The 27072-nt window shown below is 40.9% G+C and overlaps 1 protein-coding gene across 2 annotated transcripts in view; it reads right to left on the bottom strand.

The window, feature by feature from the left end:
• The window catches only part of fam193a (family with sequence similarity 193 member A), a 210354-nt gene that overhangs the window by 66844 nt on the left and 116438 nt on the right, over positions 1 to 27072 (bottom strand). For both annotated transcript variants that reach the window (XM_072257597.1, XM_072257598.1), the window contains exons 2-3: positions 23278 to 23343; positions 11494 to 11739 (exon numbers count right to left, since the gene is read on the bottom strand). In XM_072257597.1, the coding sequence (XP_072113698.1) occupies positions 11494 to 11739; positions 23278 to 23343 (312 nt within the window). The remainder of the gene's footprint in view (positions 1 to 11493; positions 11740 to 23277; positions 23344 to 27072) is intronic.

The raw sequence follows: 27072 nt of genomic DNA, 5'->3' as shown, positions 1-27072 counted from the left end.
GGCGAAGGGCTGCAGATTTAAACTAGACTGAGAATCTGTTTTGCACTGATTATGAATGGGATAAATAATGAGAAGACATTGGATTGAGTGCATCTGAATTTTCCCAAAAAATTCAGCAAACTGCCATTGAATCATGAGTGAGTTTGTATCAAATCAGGCCAGATTGAGAGTTGGCTAACAGAGTGTGGTTGGAATATTTCTTGTGGGTTTGGAAGGTCAACCACTTGGCTGGCCTGAAGATCACATTTGGTTATCAATGTTAATCATATCATTTACATGACAAGACAGCTGACTGTATTGACAGTACAAAGCTGGAAAATAAAGGGGCGAGGTAGAGTCAAAAAAGATACAGAAATGATAGAAATGTTGAGTGAGCGATTAAAATGGCAGATAACAGGGGGATTTGAAGAGTCACAGAAAGGAAGAAGAGAACACTGTTGAAGACTACAACTAAAGTACTGTGTTCTGTTCTGTTTGGTTTTGTTCCTTTGATAAAGTTTAATGATTTAAAAAGGGTTTAAATTTATAAAAAGACTTGTTTGATCGATTTGTGGAAGGGAAGGCAGTGATTGAGTAGGAATAGCCTGGGAATTTAAGAGGTTTGGGAGTTGATGATTTAGCAGGTGAAACCCGAGTGGCAACTTCTCCATCCTGGTAAATTTGGAACAAGACATCATAATCCAGGATCATAGGATGACAAATAAAGCTGTTGAAAAATTGCTTCTAACAGCATGCAGAGTGCCTTTGGAATCTGAGATACCAAAGTGTTGGGATGGACTGTAGTTTTCTGATGGACTCTACGATCAAGGTCTCTTGGGGGGCTTTGTTATTGCTTGCATGGTGGGTGGGTGGGGGGTTCGGTGTTTTTGCTGGCGCAAGTGGGAGGAGGGGCAATGTTTCTGTGGCTGCTTGTGCATGGGGGGGGCTTTGGGTTCTAATGTTTCTGGCATTTATTATTTGGGTTTTTTTTTATGTTGTGGATGAATGCGAAGAGTAAGACTTTCAGGTTGTATATCGTTTAAATTGTCTGATATTATATTGAACCACTGTAATTTAAGACAAAGTTATATGGGGCACTGAAGGCTCAGTTATACGCTCACATTGACAGATTTAAAAAATCCAAAACTGAAAAAAAGTTGAGCTTCATCACTGATAACTCAGATTGCAACAGAATTCACAGGAGGACAACCACAATGAGTTATTTGACTAAACACAAGAGATTCTGCAAATGCTCTTGAGGAACACACACACAAACTGATGGAGGAACTCAGCAGGTCAGGCACCATCTATATAGAGAGTTTTGGGCCGAGACCCTTCATCAGGACTGGATTGCAGCCCTCCATTGGCTGGGGTCGACCATGGATGTTGCGTCCCAGCTGTCAACAGGATATGCAAGCCAGGGCAGTACAATATTAAGGGCAAACTATAGCAAGCTCCTCATCTCCACACTGCTGATGAATCCAAAGGGACGGCATAGACTGATACAGTTTGACACTAGTGGCATCTCAGGAGTTGCTAGTCAATGTGGAACGCAATGTTGGACTGCATTAGGCACATCAGTTATGTCAAACAACAATGATCCAGTGGTCTGAGTTGTACAGCATAGCCAAAGGTGTTTCAACCTGAACCTGGTCAAGCTAACCAACAACAATGACTCATCTGCCCACATTAGGTCCGATCCTTTCCAATCCAAGTACCTACCCAAATGCCTTTTGGACATTGTGACTGTAAATACCTCAATTACTTCCTCTGGGAACTTGTTCCAGATAATCATGATCACTCTGTAGACAAACAAACCATTCAGTTCTCCTTTAAATTGTTCCCCTCTCATCTTAGATCAGTATCCTGCAGTTCTGGACTCCTCTGCATAGGAAAATCAATGACTCTCAATTTTATAAATCTCCAGTGAGAATAAATCCAGCCTATCCACTGCTCCTTATACTCCATTCCAGGCATCACTCTGGTGAACCTCTTATGCACACTCTGTAATGCAACCACATTAGAACTGTACACTATATTCCAAATGCATACCTAATCAAGGCCATGTACTGCTGCAGCATGACACTCCAACTCTTGTATTTAATGCATCCACTTTTGGTTGGTAAGCATACCAAATCTTTTCTTCACTACCCTATCCACCAGAGTCAGGATGAGAATCAAGTTTCATATCACTAGCAAATGTCATGAAATTTGTTGTTTTGTGATAACAGTACAGTGCAATACATAAAAACAATGCTAAAAATTACAAGAAATAGTCAATTCAAGTTTAATTGTCATTCAACCATACACAAACACTCATGAATACAGCCAAATGAGACAGCATTACTCCAGGGCCAAGTTGCAAAACATTGTACAAAGTCACATGGCACAAGGCACGTATAAGAAAGCAAGCGTATAAGATATGCAAATATAAAAATTAAATTATACAAGTTGAGCAAACAGCGCAAAAAAATAGTGAGGGAGTATTGATGTGTTCATGGACTGATCAGAAATCTGATGGCCTAAAATGCTGATCATGTCTCTTCAGGCTCCTGTACCTGCTCCCTGATGGTAGCAATGAAAAAAGGACATATTCTGGGTGATGGCATCTTTAATGATGGATGTTGCCTTTTTGAGGCATCGCCATATTATGTTCAGGGACCTGGCACCTGTTTGTATTTGACATCGCAAAATGCATTACCTCACACTTGTCTGGATTAAATTCCATCTGCTACGCCTGTGAACGACTTTCCAACTGATCCGCGTTGTTCTGTATCATTTCACATCTTTCACTCTCTACTTCACTGTATGTCATCGGGTAACTAACAACATCGCCTACATTCTCATTCGTCATCTATAGAAAATCAATGTTCCCAGCATCAATCTCTGCAGTACAATGATGGTATATACCATATATTTGAGACCCTCAAATAAATGCTGGTGAGGTGGGAAAACAAGGTACAACGTGAGGAACAAAAGTACACAAATGGGTAGGGCCAATGACAACACAAGGACCGTATTTCTCATGAAAACCACAGGCATCATTATCTCAGGGATTTATGGAGGACATCCGTTTTAGATCATAAGATTACAACAGAAAGGATCTGAACCGAACAGACAACCTGTTTTTTTTTTTTACCAACAAAGCAATTCAGCAGCAGACAGATGTGGGAGCATACTTCCCTCATATGAAAGCAAGACTTTGCAATGAAATACTCTTATGAAGAAAGAGCACAAAACAAACTGTAAATTATGAAAGCAATTTTTGCATAAATATGTTCAGTTAACAAATTTACATTCAGATTACAGAACACTTAAATTTGAGAGAACTTGCACCATAATACCATCTCAGAAAATGCCAAGGCACTCCAGTAACAAAGAAGCAATGAAATGCAGCAATGTTAGGAAACTAGATAGGTAGCAATGAACTAGTATAACAAGAGTACTGTATGTGGTCTGAGAGATGGCACAAGTTGGAAGAGGAAATCTGGAAAAAAAAGCTGGGATGATGAAGTTTCCTTGAATAAGGAATTGAGCACGGACAAGGAAGAAGAATTGAGCTCCAATCAAGTTTGGAGCATTTAAGGAAGAGCAAGGCAGAGGGAGAGGTGCTGAAGTCTTTGACCTGAAACATGACAGATACCTGCTGAATGTTTACAGCATTTTCTGCTTCAACAAGTGAAATTAAGTGACTAACAGAAGATAAACAGCGGACAACTCATACACCATATCCATAAACAGAACAGTGCAGCACAGTATGGGCCATTCAGCCCTTATTATGCAAGCCTTTCTAAAGCATCATCAATCTAATCCTCATCTCTTACACAGTCTATAAACATTTTTTTTTGCATCCACCTGCCTATCTAGGAGTCTCTTCAATGTCTCTAAACAGTAATGTGAAAAGTAATCACATTGCTATTTTACTATTGCTGGCTTATGGATGGCGTGCCAGAGAACTCTCCCTGCATCAACCCAATGGGTTCTATTAACAATAAATATTTATCTTACTTCTACTGTTTTGCACCTAGATTTGGCATGGTTTTAGAATCAGCTTTAAGACATTTGGAGAAGATGGTAGTAAAATTAGATGAAAATGCAGCTCTGAAAATAGTACAAGTGGGGCAATTGAAGAAAATGAATTCTGTATCCAGCCTGGGCCCTATGTAAAGTCTCAACCCAAAACATCAGCGATTCCTTTCTATCCAAAGAAACTGACAAACCTGCTGAGTTCCTCCTGCAGTTTAATTTTTTTGGTCATTTATGGAACCTGATATACACTCAGTAGCCACTTAGCAAGTACACCTGCTTGCTAATGCAAACTAGACAATGGGGTGACTGTTGGGGCACCCTTTGAGAGAAGGGTAGTGCAGTCTGATGTGACCAGAATGAACATTAAATTTTCCTGAATGCTATTAGTATCGCTTTGCTTTGGAAACTGAAGTAGAAAACCTCAGTTTATTAAAGAAGAACGGTACGTAGCAAAGCAAATATAGCTGCTCCTCATTCAACAACGGACAGTTTTGATGGCATTATTTCTGGTTTAACTGTCACCCTTCTGGAGACATGCAGCCCTTCATCCCCCGTCTCTTCATCTCTTCTGCTGTTTGTTGTTTGTCTCTGATCCTGGAGATGTGCATGCCTCTCCTCCTCTGTCTCTTCTTCTCTCATCTTTTTTTGTCCTGACTCTTTGATACTGGAGTCGTGTGGCCCTGGCCTCATCCGATTTTTGTTCTCTCCCTCTCCTTGCTGCTTCCCGACGACGTTTGGCGTCATCTCTTGACCATAATGTCCCCCTTCCCTTTCCACGCGGCATAATTAGGCTTGCATAATTAGGCTGACCATTTTTTTTTTACCCTAATGCTGATTAGGGAAGACCAGAAGCAGTAACACCAAAGGATGCTGATTATTCTTGATGATGTGGTTGGCGCTCTCCTAAATGGACATGATTCAGTCACTGCTCTTTTGACTGCAGCAAAGGGTTTTATGGGTGTCTCGAAGTATGTCATTACAATAAGATTTAATTATCTCTTATTGATGGGTGGCAGTGAGATCTGTCCCAATCCTGCACATGCTGATGGTGGTGATTAGCAGAAAGTGACCCCTCGAAATAGAACTGCCCTGCCCCTTTGCTGCGGAAGGTGTCGCTGCTGAGAATGGCCATGCGGATGCGTCAGGCCCGATTTTCATGATGGCCGATCGGGTCTCGGGTTAAAAGGGAGCCTGTTTATTTTGGCGAATGAACAATTTTATACGAATATATAACCCTGAACTTTGCCTGCATTCTGTAAGTTAGCACATTTTAATTCGATTCAGCCAAAAAAAGTGCTGCTGTAATGCACCGCTTGTGCTAATTGGAGATCTCAAACAGACAGACAGAGCATGAAAGTTTTAGTAGTATATAGATATCTAATTGTGCCACAGCAACACAATACATAAAAGTATGCAGACATGGTTAAGAGATTCATTTGTTGTTCAGAACAAACATCAGAATGGAGAAGAAATTTGATTGAAGCGACTTTAACTGTGGAATGATTGTTGGTGACAGATAGTGTGGCTTGATCATCTCAGAAAATGTTGATCTCCTGGGATTTTCTACACTCAATAATCTCGAGTTTACAAAGAATGGTGCAAAAAAGGCAACTCTGTGGGTAAAATGAGGAGGACGTCAGAGGAGAATGGCCAGACTGGTTCAAGCTGACAGGAAAGCATCAATAACTCAAAGTAATCATGCAACAATAATGGTATGCAGAAGAACATCTCTGCACACGCAACATGCCAAACCTTCAAGTAGGTGGGCTACAGCAGGAGACTGCACCTGGATCCACACCTGTACCAAATAAAGTGATCACCCAGTTTGTTTTTTTTTTAAAAAAGAGTGGTAGATGCTTGTAATGAGCGGCCAGATGTAGTGCTGAAAGGAAGTATGATGGTGGCAATTCAAGGAGCTTTTAGAAAGCCATGTGAAGGGAATGGAGAGGTGAATCATGTATAGGCAGAAAAGATTTAGTTTAATTTGGTATTGTGTTTGGCACAGACATTATGGGCTGAAGGGCCTACTCCTGTGCTGTACCCTTACTTTTCAATGTTCTAATACCTCGAGCAACCCTCCATTCAAATCACTGCTTCAGCAAAGTTCTGATATTGTTAGTCACTGTTCACAAAAATTACAAACTCTACATTCTCTCAAATACTGATTCTTCAATGCCAAGAGTACAACCAGTACTAGCAGGGAGGAGGCTATGGACGGCATGCATCCGATGGGCCAAAGGGCTCGTTTCCATACTGTAACACTCTGACTGTAAGAGTAGTCCTGACATTTCACCTTGGAGAATACTTTGAAACTACACTTCCTACACCACTCCCCACAAATCAATTTAGTGAGTTTTTCCATTTTGATAAGTCACAGCTATTCAGTGGGTGACAAAAATCAAGCTGGCTCAAGTAACAGGGCCAGTTTAATAACACTTCTTAAATTTAAATATTTCTGCTCTTTCCTTTTTATGTTTTGTCTGCCCTTGAAGTTAACTGGGTTAAGGCTGATTTATACTTCTGCGTCAAATCGACGCTGTAGGTACGGCGTAGCCACGAACCCTACACAGAGCCTACGCAGATCCTTACGCCGTAGCCTGACGCACATCTCTCCCAAAATGTAACTACGTGTCGCGGCAACGCAGACCGCAACAACTGTAATTGGTCTGCTTGGTAGCATCGCATTTCATCCTACGCTGCAATAGCTTCCCATTGGGCGACTGAAGGGCAGGGAAGGAACTCTGGCTGCTGCAATGCTTTCCATAAAGCTTTATAGACCTCTGAAATTATGGAGGACATGTTTCACCTTTACGAAAAAAAAGACACTCGCTTTAAACTTGTTTACCCCGAGAAAGACTACCATGACCATGAAGCCTTGCACGGGCAGGTGTGTGCACATGCGCAAAATGCCCGAATTGCAGAGCGACACAGACACACCAATGCACAAGTATAAACGCTCACAATGTGCGTAGGCTACTTGCGTAGGTTACGGCGTCCATTTGACACAGAAGTATAAATCAGCCTTTAGGGTTCCACAGCTATCTTCACCCGTCGAGACAGCATGTCTCATTCACAAAGAACAATAACAAAGCAGGGACATTCTGCCCAATTCTCAAACTCTCTTCCAAAGTCTTGCCGTATGATCACCAGGAAAGCAGAATTATCACCAGACTCTGAGCCTATGCCACAGCAACACAGGTTATTTTGGGTTTTTATACTGTGTTAAAGTGACTCACATTTGATATAATAGGTAAATGTTATTTTAAATATTAAACACAAATAACTGTAACAATTTCAAAGCTCAGGTTATATTTTTTTATAATTTTAATTAATGCTTAATTGAAGAGCCCATAATATCAAAGGAGAATAATTCCCTTCAGATGTTTACCATTCCATATCTAACAAAAGTCAAACTGATGCTCCCCATTGACTCTCCTAAACCTCGATTACTTTATAATAGGTCTGATTCCCTTAAGATGTTTTACAAATTAATTGTACAGCATATTGTATTTCAGCTCTCAAAATGGGTGGTAAATTTATTTTTACAACCCAGTACATATTCAGCCCATAAACTAAAGATGAAATGCCATAAATCTGTGACATGTGCGTGTTCTGTTGGGAAAACAAATTCATGGAAAAAACAACAGCCCACATGCAAAGCATGCACCGTGAACTGACAGCATAACAAGTTAATAGAACTTGTTTCTCTAACCCACAATAACACTTCAAACATCATCTCTGGCAACGAGCTAAGGGCTTACACTTGCTCGCTCTAAGGTCCAACAAACCCAAATTTCAACAATTTGTATTTCCATTTGAATTAAACTGCCAAACTTATAATTTCAGACAACACTTCTTATATAGTTGAAGTTTATTGCTGGAACCTTAAATTTTAAAAGCTGTGAGAACAAAGCACAAGAAATTTTATTCGGCACTTGATCTGAAAGAGTTTGATGTATTCTATGACTGAACTTAAGCTTCACTAATTTAAAATACAGTGGATTCTGGTTAATTAAGTCATCGGTTAATTCAGGCAGTAGCTTATTTGGGACAACTCTGAAAGAACACATGAAAATAATCGAGAAAATAACCAGGATTTCCTTTGTTTATTTGGGATACAATGCTGTTCAATTGGGACAGGAGATTGTGGCTGAACAGTGTCTAACTAGTGTCAGTCATGTGAACTTGTGTGGCTGTTAGGTGCTACACCATGCTTAGCAAACAGTTTTTAAATAGTGTCAGTTGCGTGTGTTTGTGCTCAAAAAACAGTGATTTTTGTCACTCACAGTTGGTGAGAAATAAACAGCAAGATAATTTTAGAACTTTTTTGCTCACAGCAGTTTCAGTTATTCAGGCGTGAAGATGCCAGAAACAGCCAGGAGTGAAAATGAAATAATTTCACTGCTTCAACACGTTAAGAACTACGAAGAATTTGAAGGCATCAACAATCATCTTGATGTTGCAATGGAAATGAAGATTTGGAGGATGCAATTGCCCAAGTGAATTGTATGGAGGCAGTACATTATCTGAACCAGGTGCGTATGCTGATTTTGTTCATTTGCAGTCAATCAAAAGAACATGGCACTGTACATTGGATGAATTCCTCCACTGATAACTTATGAGCTAATACACAGTTTTAAAATATTTTAATAGGATTGGCAGCGTTCCAATTTGTTCTGTATATCATTCAAGTACATCAGCGGTCCCCAACCACTGGGCCATGGACTGGTACCAGACCGCAAAGCATGTGTTTCCGGGCCGTGAGGAAACGATATAAGTCAGCTACACCTTTCCTTATTCCCTGTCACGCACTGTTGAACTTGAACATAGGGTTGCCAACTGTCCTGTATTTGCCAGGACATCCGGTATATTGGGCTAAATTGGTTTGTCCCACATAGGACTGCCCTTGTCCCGTATTTCCCCCGCTAAGGTAGAGCGTTCCTATGAAACCTTTCATGCCAAAATGGCGTGAAGTGAAGAAGCAATTACCATTAATTTATATGGGAAAAATTTTTTGAGTGTTCTCAGACCCAAAAAATAACCTAACAAATCATACCAAATAACACATAAAACTGAAAACACATAAAACCAAAAATAAATAACACTAACATACAGTAAAAGCAGGAATGATATGATAAATACACAGCCTATATAAAGTAGAAATAATGTATGTACAGTATAGTTGGGAAGATGAAGGTAAAACCAATTTGCGGGAAAAAAAATCAGCACGTACACGTATGTGCACACAGGTACCCGCACAAGGCTTCATGGTCATGATAGTCTTTCCTGGGGTAAAGTGTCCCGGGAGTTGACTGCTACTTTTGTCCCTTATTTGGGAGTGAAAAAGTTGGCAACCCTAGTCTGTAAAAGACATGTTGAGGTGAGTTGAACCCTACTTGAACACCCCCTCACCCCCCAGGTCCACAAGAATATTGTCAATATTAAACCGGTCCACGGTGCAAAAAAAGGTTGGGGACCCCTGAAATACATAATTTGTCACTCAGTTAAATGGTAGTTTGTCTTTTTTAAAAAAATTCCTTTTTAACTATCTTGGCTAATTGGGCTAGCTGCTAAATTGGACCAAATTGGTCCCGACTAACTGGAATTCGATAGATAGATAATATTATTCAGACAATGTGCATGACCTTGGGGGATCTTAGGCAGATTCCAACAAGGCTTGGTGTGCAGGGGTCCATGAGGTCACGAAGAGTCGGATTTGACTTAACGACTGAACAACAACAACCTAGAATTCATTGTGTTTCAAGTAGTATAGCAAATTATTTCTGTACTTCATTCTGGTAACTAAGTCAAGTATTCTGAGCACAAATATTCTTCATACAAAGTCAAATATGAACCAACTACAGATGTTTTGGTGAAAATTCCAAATTTCTCCAGATTTTGGAATTGTGGTTCAGGATTAGAAATTTAAAATGTCATATCTTAAGGGTGGGAAGAACCACCAGGAAAGCCCAAGACTGAATTTAAGATCACTCATGCCAGGCAGCATCTATAGGAAGAGGTACAGTCGACATGGACGGTCTCCTCTACTGTAAAGATGAAGCCACACTCAGGTTGGAGGAACAACACCTTATATTCCGTCTGGGTACCCTCCAACCTGATGGCATGAATACTGACTTCTCTAACTTCCATTAATGCCTCACCTCCCCCTCATACCCCATCCGTTATTTATTTATTAATTCCCCTCCCCCTGCTCCTTTTTCTCCCTCTGTCCCTCTCACTATACTCCTTGCCCATCCTCTGGGCTCCCCCCTCCTTTCTTTCTCCCTAGGCCTCCCGTCCCATGATCCTCTCATATCCTTTATGCCAATCAACTTTCCAGCTCTCAGCTGCATCCCTCCCCCTCCTGTCTTCTCCTATCATTTTGGATCTCCCCCTCCCAAATCTCTTACTGTCTGCTCTTTCAGTTTGTCCTGATGAAGGGTCTCGGCCTGAAATGTCGACCGTACCTCTTCCTATAGATGCTGCCTGGCCTGCTGCATTCACCAGCAATTTTTATGTGTGTTGCTTGAAATTCCAGCATCTGCAGATTTCCTCGTGCTTGCGTTAATATCACTCATGATGTTTAACTCAAATCTATCTTCAAGGTCAGGATGAAGCACTTGGTTAAGTAGATCAAAAAGAATCAGTATGAATGCGAGTATTCCATGTGCTATGCCTGACATACCTGTTCTTTTTTAAAACAATGGTTTCTTGTTCATAGAAAGGCAATTTTGGATATTTTCTTAGCAATGTTAGACTAAGATGTGTAGCAGGAAAGGATTTGGGATGCCATATACAGAGACTACAGAAAATTAGTGCAAGGTTACAAGAGCAAGCCAACTACGAAGGTGGACTTTGTCCCAAAGAAAGGCTGGCTTTTGACAAGGTAAAATGACACCTCATTTGGTTATGAAGAGGTCACTGCACAGGAACAAGAAAGGCTGCAGAGGATTGTAAAATCAGTCAACTCTATCATGGACACTGGCCTCCCCACCACTAAGTACATGGTTGCACATCCTCAAAGGCGATGCCCCAAAAAGGTGGCATCCATCACAAAGGATTCTCACCACCCAGGACATACCCACTTTTCATTACTACCATCAGGGAGGTGGCATAGGAGCCTGAAGCCCGACACGCAATGTTTTAGGAACAGCCTCTTCCCCTCCACTAGATTTCTGAACAGTCCATGAACTCTACCCTCACTCTTTTCACTCTATAACTGCCCCAAAACAACAAATTTCACGAAACATCAGTGATGAAAAACATAATTCTGATTCATTCAGTAGACTTAGTACAAAACTAGAAAACTTGCACCTCCAGTGAGGTCTTCTGGTCATGCCAGGAGTCAAATTCACCAGAATGACAAAGGAAACAAGACAGTTTGATGCAAAGTATGAACAGAGAAAAGTTCTAAAACTGAGAAATAACTAAGTAACTGAAAAGTCAAATATACTGAAATCACAGCTGGAAGCTTGTCATCCTTACCACTAGAGTTTGCTCCAGAGAAACTTGCCGATCATCCTTTTCAACAGTACGCCTGCAGTCCGGACACACCCACAGAGGAAGGTGCAATATGCTGTTTGTTTTCGGAGATGTAGAAAGTGCCATTTTGTTTGGGTTTGTAATTCCACTCTCAGAGAGTGAAGAGTCTTTGCGTTCACTTCGACACAGGAGGCATCGTTCTCCCGTTGAGTACGGTGCCCTCTGACCCAGACCAAAAGTGAATGGTGTCTATAACAGAACAAAATAGCAAATAAATTCATCAGGAAGCAAAGTGAAAGCTATATTCATCATCTAGCCCAGTGCCTTCCACTAAGTATTAATAATATTTGGCTGGAGTGTTTCGATATCCTCATCATCTCACTTCGGCAGTCTGAGATACCCACCTAATTCAATTACACCAGTGCCTAGGAAGAACATGGTAACCTGCTTCAATGACTATTGTCCAGTAACACTTACACTCAGAGTGATGAAGTGCTTTGAGAGGTTGGTCATGAAGAATATCAACTTCTGCCTGAGGAACAAATTAGATCCACTCTGATTTGCTTACCGTCTCACCAGGTGAGCAGATGTTACCTCAGTGGCTCTTCACTCAACCCTGGAATATATAGCTAGTGAAGATGTATACATCCACTAGCTCTTCTTTGACTTCAGCTCAGCATTCAACACTATCATCCCTCAAAACTAATCACTAAACTCCAAGACCTTGACCTTGAGACCTCCTGTGCAACTGGATCATGCAAGAAAATGAATCACAAGGTCATATATGTGCTGACATATGCATACTTTGATAATAAAATTGGAATTTTTGAACTTTCAGCCCATTCAGCTCATCCCAATTTCCTGAATTTGGACCATATCGCTCCAAACTCCATCCTTCCATCCATCTATTCAATTTCTTTTAAAATGATATGAATGTACTTGTCTCAACTTCTTCTGGCAGTTTGTTCCACACACTCCCCATCCTGTGTGTGAAAAGTGGTCATTCAGGTTTCTTTAAAATTTCCCTTCTCAGCCTAAAGCCATGCTCCCTAGTTTTGGACTCCCCTACTGTGGAAAAGACTTAACATCCACCTTACTATATTGTACTTTTAAACATTTCGATAAGGTCATCTCTGCATTCCAAGGGATGTTTCCTCTTCTACCCTCTAATGGCTGACAAGACTAAGGGACAATTGTGATAAGAGCAATTTTGGAGGGATTGCCATTTCAACAGGTGCTGATTTGAACTCACTTTGTTGATGGGGATGAAATCCACAGGAAGTTGGGAAAATCTGCTCAAAGAAACCAGGAATAATTTACATGTAAGCCTGTAAATGAGCTCTAAATACTGCACGAGTTAAAGTCAAACTAATTTTGATGTGGTTAGCACAGTAGACCACAGAATTATTGTACCTCTGGAGAAAGTAGTTTGGGTTTTGTTCACAGAAGCTCCTTTCTAACCTCATTATTTTCCTCAAATTCCGATCCAATTCCTTTTAGAAAATGCTGACCACTGCCACCATGCTAACAAGAAATGAATTCAAGTTTGAGTTTATTGCCTTCCAACTGTACACATGTATACAGTTAAATAAAACAATGTTTCTCGTAGTGTTTCTGGATCATAATTATACACCACATGACAGAAAATTTTAAATAGCCTTATACTTGTGCATTTTTAACATGTTGCCAAATGATCAAACAAGCAGTAAACTACAACTTGGATTAATATCTAGTCGTCTAATATACAGGTAGGTACAGCAAGTAGAAAAGTTATCTGAAAAGTATTTATTGTCAGAGGAAGCAAACACAAAACCGCAAAGATCTTGCTTCAGTTACAAACAAAACTCAGACCACATCTAGAGTACCGTGCACAGCAGGGGTCTCCTCCTTTATGGATGTTAATGTTTTGGAAACAGTTCAGTGTTTTCTTAAGACTAAAAGCTCAAATAAAGTTTTTGAGGAAAAGTTTGATGGCCTAACTTTTATTTACTGCGGTTTAGATTAGAAAAGTGATTGAAACACAAGATCAATAACATGATTGTGGAGAGGATGTTTCCTCTTCTGGGAGTATCTATTTAAAATACAAGAGGATTTTTTCTTTTGGCAATCACAAGTCTTTGAAATCTCTCCTCAAAGGAAGGTGGCAGCAGTGTCCTTAAATAGTTTTGTGGTAGAGGTGGATAGGTGCTTTGTACAAAAAGGGGGTGGAAAATTACTGTAGGCAAACAGGAATGTAGAGTTGAGATGATCAGTTCAGTCTTGACTTAAGTGTCGAAGGTAGTGAGTGGCCTTCTAATTTATATGTTTAGATCAGGGGTGTCAAACTACTGGCCCACGGGCCACATCCCACATCCCGTGAAGGGGTCCAATCCGGCCCATGGGATGATTTGGGGAAAGAGAAAGTATATTCATGACCATTTATTAGTATCTGTACAGCAGTCGCTCTCTCTCTCACCGCTGTCTGCGCCGCCTGCTGCGCTGGCAGCTTGCTGTGTGTACTTAGAAAACAATCAGCAGCAGTTAACCACCCGCTGTGCATAAGCACCTACCACCCTGCACTGAAGACCACTAGGGCCCCACTTACATCATGACACACAGTATAAACACACAGAGTACTCAGGTAAGTAACACCTGTAGCAAGGCTGAGACTGTTTGCTGCTGTGGTTCAAAATGCTTTCCAAGAAAAGAAAAGTTGACATCAAAGGTCGGATACTCAATGATAATTGGAAAGATCGTTTTTTTCTTCTGTGAGGTCAACGGCAAACCTGTGTGTCTGATATGCTCGCAACAAGTGGCTGTGGCAAAAGAGTACAATATCAAACGACACTATGAGACGTCACACAAACGCAGGATGAGTCAGAACGCAAAAGGTAAACGAGCTTGAAGCAGCTCTGAAAAAACAGCAATCAATGTTCACCAAAAATCGAGAGACTCATGATGCAGCTGTCAAGGCTAGCTATATTATTGCCAACAAAATAGCTGCTACTTCGAAGCCATACTCAGAGGGGGAATTCATCAAAGCATGCATGCTGACGGCGGCTGAGCTGCCGTGCCCTGAGAAGAGACAGGCTTTTGGTAACATCAGTTTGTCAAGAAATACTGTGGCAGAGAGAATCAGGGACTTTGCAGGAGATTTGAACAGTCAACTAAAAGACAAAGTGAAGTCATTTATTGCTTTCCCTATTGCAATTGATGAGAGCACCGACGTGACTGATGTAGCTCAATTGGGAATATTTATTCGTGGAGCTGATGCATCTTTGACCGTCACCAAGGAGTTTGTGGAGATGGTGCCCGTGACAAACACCACAACAGCAAACAACGTTTTCCCCAACCTCGTTGAGAAACTCAGAGAGAAAGTTCAGACAGAGAATCCACAGCAGGAATTCTGGCATTTTCATTGTATTGTACACCAAGAGGCGTTATGTAGCAGGAGCCTGAAAATGGACAATGTCACGGATGTAGTAATCAAAATGGTTAATTTTATTAGAGCCAAGGGACTCAACCATCAACAATTTGACACTCTTTTGTCCGAAAGTAATATTGGACACGGCCTACCCTACCACACTGAAGTCCGCTGGTTGAGCAGAGGAGTTGTGCTCAAACACTTTTTTCAATTATGCTCAAACACTTTTTTCAATGCGGAAATTGGACTATCCATGAACGAGAAAGGGAAGTCAGTGGCAGAATTGGATGACCCAGACTGGCTTCATGATCTTGCGTTTTTGGTGGATATAACAGAGCACTTAAATATGCTTAATGTTAACATGCAAGGCCGCAACAAACTTGTTATGGAAGACTACGACAGCATTCGTGCCTTTCAAATTAAATGAGGCCTGTGGGAGATGCAACTATCCCGGAGCAACACAGCTCATTTCCCCTCTTTGCAGTCTGTGCGTGTCGCTCATGGGAATAATGACAATATGGACAGGTACAAGGACAAAATATCACAGCTGAAAAGTGAGTTTCAGAATTGTTTCCAAGTCTTCACTCAGCTCGAGAAGGAATTCTCACTATTTTGCTCGCCATTTGCTGTCAACGCAGCATCAGATGTGCCGGAGGAACTCCAAATGGAACTAACTGAAATTCAGTATAACTTGGCTTTGAAATATAAATTTGGGACTGCGGGTCTGGACTCATTCTATCAATACCTGGGACCGATGTACCCCCAGATGACAGATTTTGCCTCAAAGATCCTTTGCATGTTCATATCTCTGTGAGCAGGCGTTCTCCAAAATGAACATTAACAAATCCAAACTGCACTCGCAGCTGACACACAGACATCTAAAATATGAAAATCACAACTGCCCAGAAAATGGTCCCTGATGTTGACAGGCTAGTTAAAGCCAAGAGATGTCAGATGTCTGGAAGCAGCAAGTGAAAAAGGAGTGACACTGTTCCATGCACTGCGACATGTAAGCAAAATGCATTATGAAATATTGAGTGTCATAATATTGTGATTCATTCATTTTCTGACTATTCTATTATTGTAAATGTGATCACTTCAATAAAAATCAGAGGCTAACTGTGTTCATTGTCTGAGTTTGATTACTGGAAGCAGGCTAATAAAAATTAGGTGCAGTTGTGTAGCCCACATTTACAATTTGTTTGATTAGGTCTACATTTCTGTCCGCTAATATTCAATTTCAAATGGTTTATTAATGGAAAGGGTGTGGCTCCCAAAACAATCTTAGCCAAAATAGCATCGTTTTTTTTCTCTCTCTCATCACAACTTTCTTGTAGCCTACCACTGTAAGTTAATACCAATCATAAAAATAATGCTTGCTAGGTAATCTTCTTCATAAGAAACGAAATCCATAAAGTGAAACACTTTGTAATTATAGCAGAGACTGAGTTACATGAGGGTAGGTTGAAAAAACGAAGGCAACGAAGGCGCGCACAACTGATCTGGCTCGCATGAAGTCGCATTTTGCCCAATCCGGCCCGTGACCTAAAATGAGTTTGACACCCCTGGTTTAGATTCTAATTCGTTCCAAATTCCAACAAAGGCATGAACCCTTTACTGTACTTACTTCATAAACATAAGTTCTAACTGCACCAAAATAACAAAATCTAAAGTCATTAATTTGTTGATAAATACTCAGGTCTCCAGATAACTTAATTCATTAAGAACTCCTCACACTGTGAACTAACAACCAAAGGAAGAATTGCATACTGAAAGGACAATGCAAGTGTAGCAAGGAGCCACGTGTCCCCATTTTTTTTCACATACTCTGCCTTTACTTTCTGTAAACCCACAACCGTGTTGTCACCCACAGCTCCAATCTGCTAATTAAATTTCCTAACGATTTTTGTTTGGCCTTATCTCAAATAAAAACGAAGCAGCCTACAGAGAAGAAGTAATCACCCTGACACAGTGGTGTCAAGAAAACAACCTCTCCCTCAATGTCACAGAAACAAAGGAGCTGGTTGTGGACAACAGGAGGAATGGAAACAGGGTCAACCCTATTGACATTAATGGATCTGGAGTTAAGAGGGTGAACAGCTTTAAGTTTCTCGACATACATATCACTGAGAATCTCATGTGGTCTGTACATAACGGCTGTGGGGTGAAAAAGGCACACCTGCGCCTCTTTTACCTCAGACGGTTGAAGTTTGGTATAGGCACCCAAATCCTAAGGACTCTCTATGGAGGCACAATTGAGAGCATCCTGACTGGCTGCATCACTGCTTGGTATGGAAACTGTATTTCCCTCAATCGCAGGACTCCGCAGACAGTAGTGTGGACAGCCCAGCGCATCTGTAGATGTGAACTTCCCAGTATTCAGGATATTTACAGAGGCAGGTGCATAAAAAGGGCCTCAAAGGATCACCGGGGACCCAAGTCACCCCAGTCACATACTGTTTCAGCTGCTATCATCTGGAAATCAGTACCACAGCATAAAAGCCAGGACCAACAGGCTCTGGGACAGCTTCTTCCACCAGGCCATCAGACTGATTAATTCACACTGATACAATAGTATTTCTATGTTATACTGATTGTCCTGGTGTACATACTGTTTATTACAAACTACTATAAATTGCACATTGCACATTTAGACGGAGATGTAACATCAAGATTTTTACTCCTTCTGTATGTGAAGGATGTAAGAAATAAAGTCAATTCAATTTGAAGATTATATGGGACATTAAGAAATCAAAAAGTTTTAAGAAATGCCAAGAAAACTCTGTATGGAAAATGGAAGAAATTAGTTCTTCCATTTCCATAAACTTTAATGATATTTCTAATCAAAACAGGCATAAGTTGAAAGAAATATTGAAAGCAAACTGTCCAAGTAGAGCACAGCTTGAACTAAGTTATGAAACTGCTGCATCAAAAGAAGCTTGGTGAAATCAGGAAATTTCCTATTAGGAGGTGCTGAGCAAGCAAGATAAGAGAGAAACTATTGACCTACCAGGGTGAGAAATATATTTAATATCCATTTAAGATGGCTGCCTTTTTCCACTGAGGTTGAATGAGATTCGGGCGCAAGGTCATGTGTTAAGGGTAACAGGCGGAATGTTTAAGAGGAACATGAGGGGGAACTTCTTCACTCAGAGGGTAGTAAGAGCGTGCAAAGGGCTGCCAGTGGAAGTGGTGGATGCAGGTTCTATTTAACCACTTGAAGAATTTGAATATGCATATGAATGGAAGAGGTATGGAGGACTATGGTCCTCCTATCGCTCATAGGAGGGTTGATGGGTAATAATAGCAGAATAATAGTTCAGCATGGACTAGATAGACCTGTTTCAGTGCTGTGGTGTTCATAGTTCTCTATGACTCAAATTTTTACTGATTTTCAGATTATATTAAAATGTTCAAATGACTGGCAGCTCAGAGGTAGACATACTGGGAAGGAGACCAAAGACTACTTCACAACATTAGTTCACATTTCTGAGGGAATTTAAGAGCTCCATGAATTGTAAATTTATGGAGTCTAATATCAAGGTCAATGAGGTAGGTAGAAGAAAGTTATCTGTACACAGACTTGATAAGCCAAATAGGCATCAATGATAAGTCAGAGCAAATCACTTCGAATTATAGTAAGACAGCACTGTGAATTGCTAATTAAATACCCCACCAGGGTAAAGATAACATATGTGGTAGTTTTGAGGCTAGCAGTGAAAACAATATATTTTCAGGGAGGGGAGCATGGTCTGGCTTGCACAAAATTGTTTCCATCAAGGCAAGGTAAGTTTTTCAACCTAGCTATTCTTTGCCAGGAATCTAACCATGCAGTACACCTATTTTTGTTGCTTCTCAGACAACCTAAAGCTTTGCAAGAACTGTTGGCCAACGTACAATTCTTCTTTGGCCCCTTCATTGTAGAAAGAAAAATGCACAATGGTGTATTACCAAACAAATGTACATCTATATTGTTGTCCAATAATGAAACTAACATGATTTAGTCTCAAAAATGTAAAATAAGAAATGCTAATTGCTATTGACATACAGGCCATCTTTTTCCAAAATCAATTTAAATGTGTAAACCTGTAATGAATGGAGAAAATTCAACAATAACATCAGGATTGCTTGTAACGAAGCATGAACAAATTGTCTGGATGACTACAGTACTCTGAATCAGTATGACATACACATGCAAAACCCTGGTTACAGTAACTCTACATGGTGGGGTGAGGTATGAAAGTGTAGCAGCTAGCATAACCCTTTACAGAGCCAGCTAGGGATCGGGATTCAAGTCCGTAAGGAGTTTGTGTTCATCCTCCTGTGTCAGAGTTTCCTCTGGGTGTTCTGGTTTCCTCCCACGTTCTAAAGAGGTACAGGTTAAGGCTAGTAAGTTACAGGCATGTTGGTTTGGACCCTTACCCTCAGCATAGCCTCAGACTATGTTGACGTAAGTGGTGAATTTCACTGCATGTTTCAATGTACGTGACAAATGAAACTAATCTTTATCTCAATGAGAACCTGACCTGAGATGGTCTTATTTGTTATAAGACAATTTATTTGTGGGGAAACTAAGTAACTGAGCAAATTAAGAACTTCAGTGTTCTCGTGGTAACACAGTATAAATCCATGGTTGTGTAATGGTCGTCGTGACACTATTACAACTCGGCTGAGTTTGGAGTTCAATTATGGTGCCATCTGTTGGTGTTTGCATGTTTCCTCTGGGTGCTCTGGTTCCACACCCCCCCCCCCCCCACCCAACAGTCCAAAGACATAGAGGCTAGTAGGTTAATTGGTTATTGTGCATTGTCCTGCGATTAGGTCAGGGTTAAATATGTGGGTTGCTGGGCGCTGCAGCTCATTGGATCAGATGGGCTTATTTCATGCTGCATCTGCATATAAAAAATAACAAATAACTTCAAATTGTAACCAAGGATGTAGTGCATAGGTTTAGACTAAGGTTTTCTCAGTCAATGTAACCAAGTGGAGTTCGTTTGCAAATATCCAGTCTGCATTTCTGATAAGCCAACATGATGCTGCTTTGCACTTTAACATTGGGACTTGAATCTCAAATTAATGACTTCTTCTTAGTGCCCAACAGTGAGAATTTCAACAAAACTCAAGTCTGGGCTCATACAATTTTCAAAGCACATCATCTGATCTGGAAAGAAGCTTCCTGCGATAAAATTCCAAGACTACTGTGTTCAGAGAAAAAAAAGGTGTTACACAGCAGCAATGAGAGTTTCCTTTGCAATGATCAAATTTGAGAGCAACAGTGTAATGCCTATCTTTGAAGTACCCATGAACTATTCTTCACATCTCTCTACTTTCCTCAGCCTGGTAATAGTACTGCTAGATTTTAGAATGGTGGGGTGGGGGAGAGAACAAAAATATATGTAACACATCCAACTTTAAACTAAACAAAACTCATCAACAATAAATTTGTTAAATGAAAAAAAATTAAAATAAACTGGTGTAGTGGGTAGCCATTATCTTTGCAGGGTTCGGCAGAAACATGACTGATGAGAATTTGATTATCCAGAACAGAAACAGATTTAGATTCATACACAAAATGCATGGGGAACTCAACAGGTCAGGCAGCATCTATGAAGAGAAATAAAGAGTTGAAGTTTTGTTTCAGGTAGACTTTTCATCAATCCTAGGCTGTAAATCTCTCAAGAGCAAACATACTTTCATTCTCAGAATTTTATACATTTAATTAAGTGTCTCTTGCTCTTCTCAGCTCCAGCAGACGTAAGCTTTACCCATCCAACATTTCCTTCACATGTCCATTCCAAATGTAGGTCTTTATCCCAAGTGACATGACATCCTTAGTCAATGGCGTCAACCAAAATCTATAGCCTAATTGAAGTTTTGTACAGATCAAGTCCAAATCAGTTATATACATCATCAAAAGCAGGAATTTGTAGACACACGCTCCAAGGTCCCTCTGCATCTCTGCACTTGTTAGCATCCTACCATTCATTGTGTATTCCTTTCCTTGCCTAACATTTCTATCACGAATGTAACCATGTCATTTATCAGTCAGTTTAGCCCATTCTGCGCCAACCAAGATGTCCCTATCATTCCAAACCTTCCCTATCCATGGAACTGTCCTAATGCCTTCTAAATACCATTATTGTACCCATATCTACCACTCCTTCTGTCCATAGAGGGAAAGAGCACAACAGCATAGAAATAGACCCCTCGGTCCTTCTCACTGCTGCCATCAGGAAGGTGGCACAAAAGCCTCAAGACCTGCACCACCAGGCTTGAGGACAGTTATTACTCCTCAATCACCAGACTCCAAAACCAAAGTGGGTAACTTCATTCGCCCCAACACTGATCTGATCCCACAACCCATGGACTCATTTGCAATGACTCTTCACCTCATGTTCAATATTTTTTGTGTATCTATTTATTTTTATTTCTTTGCATTTACTGTGAATGGTTGCAAGAAAATGAATCTCAACGTTGTATACGGTGACTTATGTATGTGCTTGGCTAATAGATTTACTTTCCACTTTAAATTTAGGCCTGGTTTGACAGCTCAGTCCATACACTGACCACCTTTTGAAGTGAAAAAGTTGCTCTTTAGGACCCTTTTAAATCCTTGCCCTCTCACTTTAATTATATGACACTTAGGATTACCCTATCCTGGAGGTAAAAAAATGACTATTCACTTTATCTACATCCCTCATGATTTTATATAGCTCGATAAAATCACCCCCTCAACTTCACTCCAGGGATGGGGGGGAAGGGGGGGGAGGAAGAGAATGTCTTAAACCTATGCAGTCTGTAATCCAAGCCGCACAGTGCTGCTAGTAACCTCAAGACATTTTTCCCTCTCCTTTTTATGACATGCTTCCTATATCAGGGAAACTAGAATGGGTATGCAATAATGCAAATGTGGCTATACACCTTAGGCATATTCCAACTCATGCACATTCAGATTTTTTACTGAGTTTTCAGGATGTGGGCATCACTGGCAAGGTCAACGTTTCTTGTGGATTACTTACTGCACTGAAGAAAACAGTCAACCAAATGACGGTGGCTCTGGAGTCTCATGGAAGCCAGACCAAGGAAGAACAACTATTTCCCATGAAGGAGAACTAACAAATCAGGTGAGCCTTGAAAAACACTCCAGGGTTTTGAGTTAACATTACTAATTTAATTCCAGATTTTAATTGAACTGAACACAGCTGCCACAATGAGATACTGAGCAAGTTACAGTAAAAACAATGCCATGGGCTTTTTGTTTTTAAAGTTTCAAAAACCAGAGAGAGGGAAGGGAGGCTGAATGCATAATGGATCCAGTTACATAAGAAAGAGAACTAGTGATGTACACAGCTCTGGAAGAAAATGGCGCCAGCAAACAATGCGATCAAGGGCGACATCCTCCACACGGTTCACGAAACTACTTCTTTCACATCATCTTTCTCTTTCAAATGTGGTCCTGCTTCTGTCGGACACTGATCTACAGTTTGATCATGTGTTTTCAAGCCAATTGGGCGATCTGGCGCTTTGCTGTCTCCAAGGGGATTCTGTGAGGCGTGCGGCCTCGATGTTAAGAAGCCTGGTGTGAATGGACAGCGAGAGGGTGTTCAGCGCTGTTGATCACCCTCTCGCTTGCTGCACCTGAAGATCGGTCCCTGCATTCAAATAGTCTCTCTTTCCCTTGATGCTGTCAGAGGATGGTGCTGCAAGTCTGGGTCTTGGGCAAAGTTTAACTGATGTAGCTTGTGGATTGGACTCTGCAGTTTACATTATGATTTGTTTCTGGTTACTCTTTTTTTTTGTAGCTATTTTAGGTGACTTTGATTCAAGGCAGCCTGAAGATAACGAACACTGAGCTGAACTGAATATGACTGGACTCTGGATTTTGTGCTTTGTGTTCTGCGTCTTGCGCTTTTTTGGTTGCTGCTTGTGTAATTTGGTTTTTTTTGTGCATGGGGGGGATGATGGGGTTTGATGTTTTTCTTTGAATGGGATCCATGATTTTCTTTCTTTCGTGGCTGTCTGTGGGGAAGACGAATCTCAGGGTTGTATACTGCATTCATACTTTGATAATAAATGTACTTTGAATTTGCCTGCTAGCAGCTGCGGAAAGGCAATCAAGTCACTGGGCTTTTATCACAATGAATGGTAGAACATCCAATCGAAAAGTCTAGCCTGACTATTTCCTGCATCTTCCAAACTTATTTCAGGTCTTCTTGTTTCTGTTACATTTTAGTACCAGCAACACAGTGAGGCACGATAGTGCAGTGGCTCTGAAATCTTGAATACAAATATTTTTGAAAAATAGTATTCTCATTGAAATTCATATTCATGAACTGCTAAACCAATCTACAAAAGACATTTAAAAAATATATAGCTCATTTTACCTGAGGGACTCCTGTGAACTCCGACCCCACAGACCCATCTGACAGCTGTGTGCCATTTATGGAGACCTGTAAAACAAAATATTGACACATTACCAAGCTAAAACTAAAGAAATCTAACCAAGTCACTGGAGTATAGGAGTACAAGTTTCAGAGCCATTTTTATCTGTTTCTGAGTAACCCAACCACCTTCTGGAACACAAGTCCTACCTCTGCTCTGCTTCCAACAGTTGATCAATCATCTTGATAGCCACTAACTTAATCATTCCCAGCATAAACTATGTTTCGCCTAACTCTCTCATCACTTGGAGAAACAATAAGTGATTACTGAACTTAAAGTGGGGGTGGCACAATAGCACAGCAGTTAGAGCAATGCTATTACAGTTCCAGTGGTCATCGATTGTGTTCACATCCTGCTGCTGTAAGGAGTACATATGTTCTCCCTGTGACCACAAGGTTTTCCTTCAAGTAGCCTGGCTTCCTCCCACATTCCAAATATGCACGATTAAGGATAGTGAGAAGTGGGCATGTTGGTACTGGAAGCCTGACAACACTTGTGGGCTGACCAGCACAAACCTTGCTGATTTGATTTGATGCAAATAATGCATTTCACTGTATGTTTTAATGTATATGTAACACAAAGCTAAGCTTTAAATTGATACTGTCTTTTTTAAATAGAGATCTGGAGGTAAAGTGGCCTTTGCTTATTCAATTACGCAAACATGTATTAAATCTCCTGACCTCAAAGGTATATTAAAGGTATACAGGGGAGGAGATGATGGCGGCACAACACAGCGCGTGCAGCCGCTCCGAAATGATATCGTATTTGTTAAGTAGGGGCCATGTACAATCCTGATTTGATGGAGACAGACGTGAGGAGCACGGAGGAACATCTGGAGAAACTTCTGAAATGCCTGCTTCGCTGCCACTGCTACTATGCGATTAAGAATCTCCGGAGGGGAAGACCCCAAATCCTCGGCTTTGCCTATTGCCAGGGCCGGGGTTGAAGCACTCAGCAGAGATAGTGCTCGGTGTCGGAGGCTCCAAGTTTTTGGACGGACTCAAGAGCTGGCTGTGGTTGGGTGCTTCCAGGGTGCTGCATCGGCAACTTTGTGGCACTGGAAGTTCATGGCAGGGAGAGTTTTTTTTCTTCCTTCTACCATCTGCGTGAGATGATGGGACTTTCGAGAGACTTTGAGATTTTTTTTTACCGTGCCCATGGCTGTTCTTTATCAAATTACAGTACTGCTTTGCACTGTTGAACTATATGTTATAATAATGTGGTTTTTGTCAGTTTTTCAGTCTTGATTTGTCTTGTGTTTCTGTGATATCATTCTGGAGGAACACTATCATTTCTTAATGCATCCATTACCAAATGACAATAAAAGAGGACTGCGTGTCCTCATAATCTAATCTAATCTAAATCTTGAGGGGCACAGATAAGGTGAGGAGGTCACAAACTTTTTCCCCCAGACTAGGGAAGTCTAACACTAAAGGACAAAGACTTCAAGTGAAGGGGAAAGATTGTAAAAAAAAAGTTAAGAGGGACAGCTTTTTCCATGCACAAGGTGGGCTGGTTATATGCAACAAGCTGCCAGAGGAAGCTGAAGAGGTGGGTATAATAACAATGTTGATGAACTATTTGGACAGGTTGTGTAAATAAGGAATCTTTTGAGCCAGAGGGTTGGGAATCTGTGAAATTCAGTGCTACAGATGGTTGTGGAGGCCAGGGCATTTGGTATACAGTTGGCCCTCCTTATCCGCGGGCGATTGGTTCCGGGACCCCCCGCGGATACCAAAAAATGCGGATGCTCAAGTCCCTTGTTTAACCTGTCTCAGTGTGGGTGCACTTTAGGACCCAGGGGAGCTCAGGACCCGCCACCCGCGGCTGCTGCTGAATCCGCAGTGATTCTGTTCCGTTGACGGAAAACAACCACGATTAAAGTGGAAATAATAAAGCGATCAGAAAGAGGTGAAATGCCATCGGTCACTGGAAAAGCGTTAGGCTACAGTCGGTCAACGAGCGGAACAATTTTAAAGGATGAAGTGAGAATAATGGAGCATGTGAAAGGCCCTGCCCCGATGAAAGCTACAATTATTACTAAGCAACACAGTGGTTTAATTGTTGAAGTACATACATTTCTTCAGTGCTTTTATATGCATAGAAAGGTAAAATATATACTATATACTAAGACAAACGTTTGACTAACTGACACTAAATAATACCAGATGTACCTGTTCAGACTTGCGTACAAATCCGACTTAAAGACTGACTCAGGAACGGAACTCGTTCGTAACCTGGGGACTGCTTGTACTTGAAATCATCTCTAGATTACTTATAATACCTAATACAATGTAAATGTTATGTAAATTAGTTGTTATACTGTATTGTTTTGGGGAGAGAGAACTTCCGGGTTTTCCTGAACCGCGGTTGGTTGAATCCACGCATGTGGAATCAGCAGAAAAGGAGGGCGGACTGTATTTAAAACAGAAGTAAGTAGTAGTACTGGCAATCTTTGTATGTCACTATTACTTCACCAAAAACAAAACAATGTAGGTTTGTAGTATTCTGAATGCCTTCCAACATTACATTGTCACAATAGTATGTATCCTAGAGCACATAAACTTACTCGCTCGAGACAACTCGAACTTCATTCATAAGTTTTGTGCAGAAGAGATTGATAGTTTGTAGTTCAGAATAGATTTGTTTTCCTTGCAGAAAGCTGAGGATGATTGAGCTTACAATCAAAGAATAGTGTTTCATTTAAAGGAAAGTAGTTACTCAAATACCTGTATTCTTTTTTTTTTAGCCACAAGCGAGGTGCCAAAGGACTTGAGAAACAGGTTGCTCCTTTAAGGGACAAACCAGGAAATTATCGGCTGGTGAGCCTTATATTGGGGCTGGTCAGCAAGGGGTCATCTTACATGGGGGGGCAGGGTTTACTCACATTTGGAAAAGCAGGAGCGGCAAGGTAGCGTAGTGGTTAGTATGATGCTATTGCACCACCAACAACCCAGGTTCAATTCCTGCCACTGTCTGAAAGGAGTTTGAATGTTCACGACATGACCATGAGGGTTAATTGGTCACATGGGTTTAACTGGTTGGCGTGGGTTCACTGGAGCTGGAAGGGCCTGTTACTTTGCAATATCACTAAATAAATAAACAAAAAGAAATTGTTAGAGATAATCATCAGGGCTTTGTACTGGGGAGGTCACTTACTAAAAACCTGAGGGCTTTTTTTGAGTGGGTGATAAAAATATGAGGGTAGGGCAGTGGATGTGGTTGATGTGAACTTTATTAAAGCATTCAAAGGTTCCACGTGGTAGGTAGAACCAGAAGATGGAGCTGCAGTGATCTGGTGAACCAGACTCATACAGGCTTGACTGGAGTAGACAGAGGGTGTCTGAGGGTGGGAGACAGAGAGTGGAAGGCTGTTATTCTAACTAGAAGTCAGTAACCAGAGATGTACTGCAAGAATCAGCGCAGGGACTTCAGCTGGTGATAGAAATGATTTGTTTAGAAATGTAGATATGTAGTTTGCAGATATGTATTTCTAGCTCCAATATCCAGTTCTGAAGACAAAACTCAAAAACAGCATGTTCAACTTGCATAGTATTGATTGGATCAAAAAATGCATATCCTAGTTTGCATATCACAAAATCAATGCATTAGAACTACTGCTTCAAATGGTCGAAAAGGTCAAAACCACAGGTAAAATACTGTAACAAGCAGCTGTTTGATTCACCAAATCAGTGTTAGATTCTGTTGGAATCTGGGAAGTCCCACTCTACCACTTT

Source organism: Mobula birostris, chromosome 5, assembly GCF_030028105.1.
Source record: "Mobula birostris isolate sMobBir1 chromosome 5, sMobBir1.hap1, whole genome shotgun sequence".
Taxonomy (NCBI): Eukaryota; Metazoa; Chordata; class Chondrichthyes; order Myliobatiformes; family Myliobatidae; genus Mobula; species Mobula birostris.
Note: the sequence above shows the minus strand (reverse complement) of the source record. Positions and strands in the feature narration are given on the sequence as shown.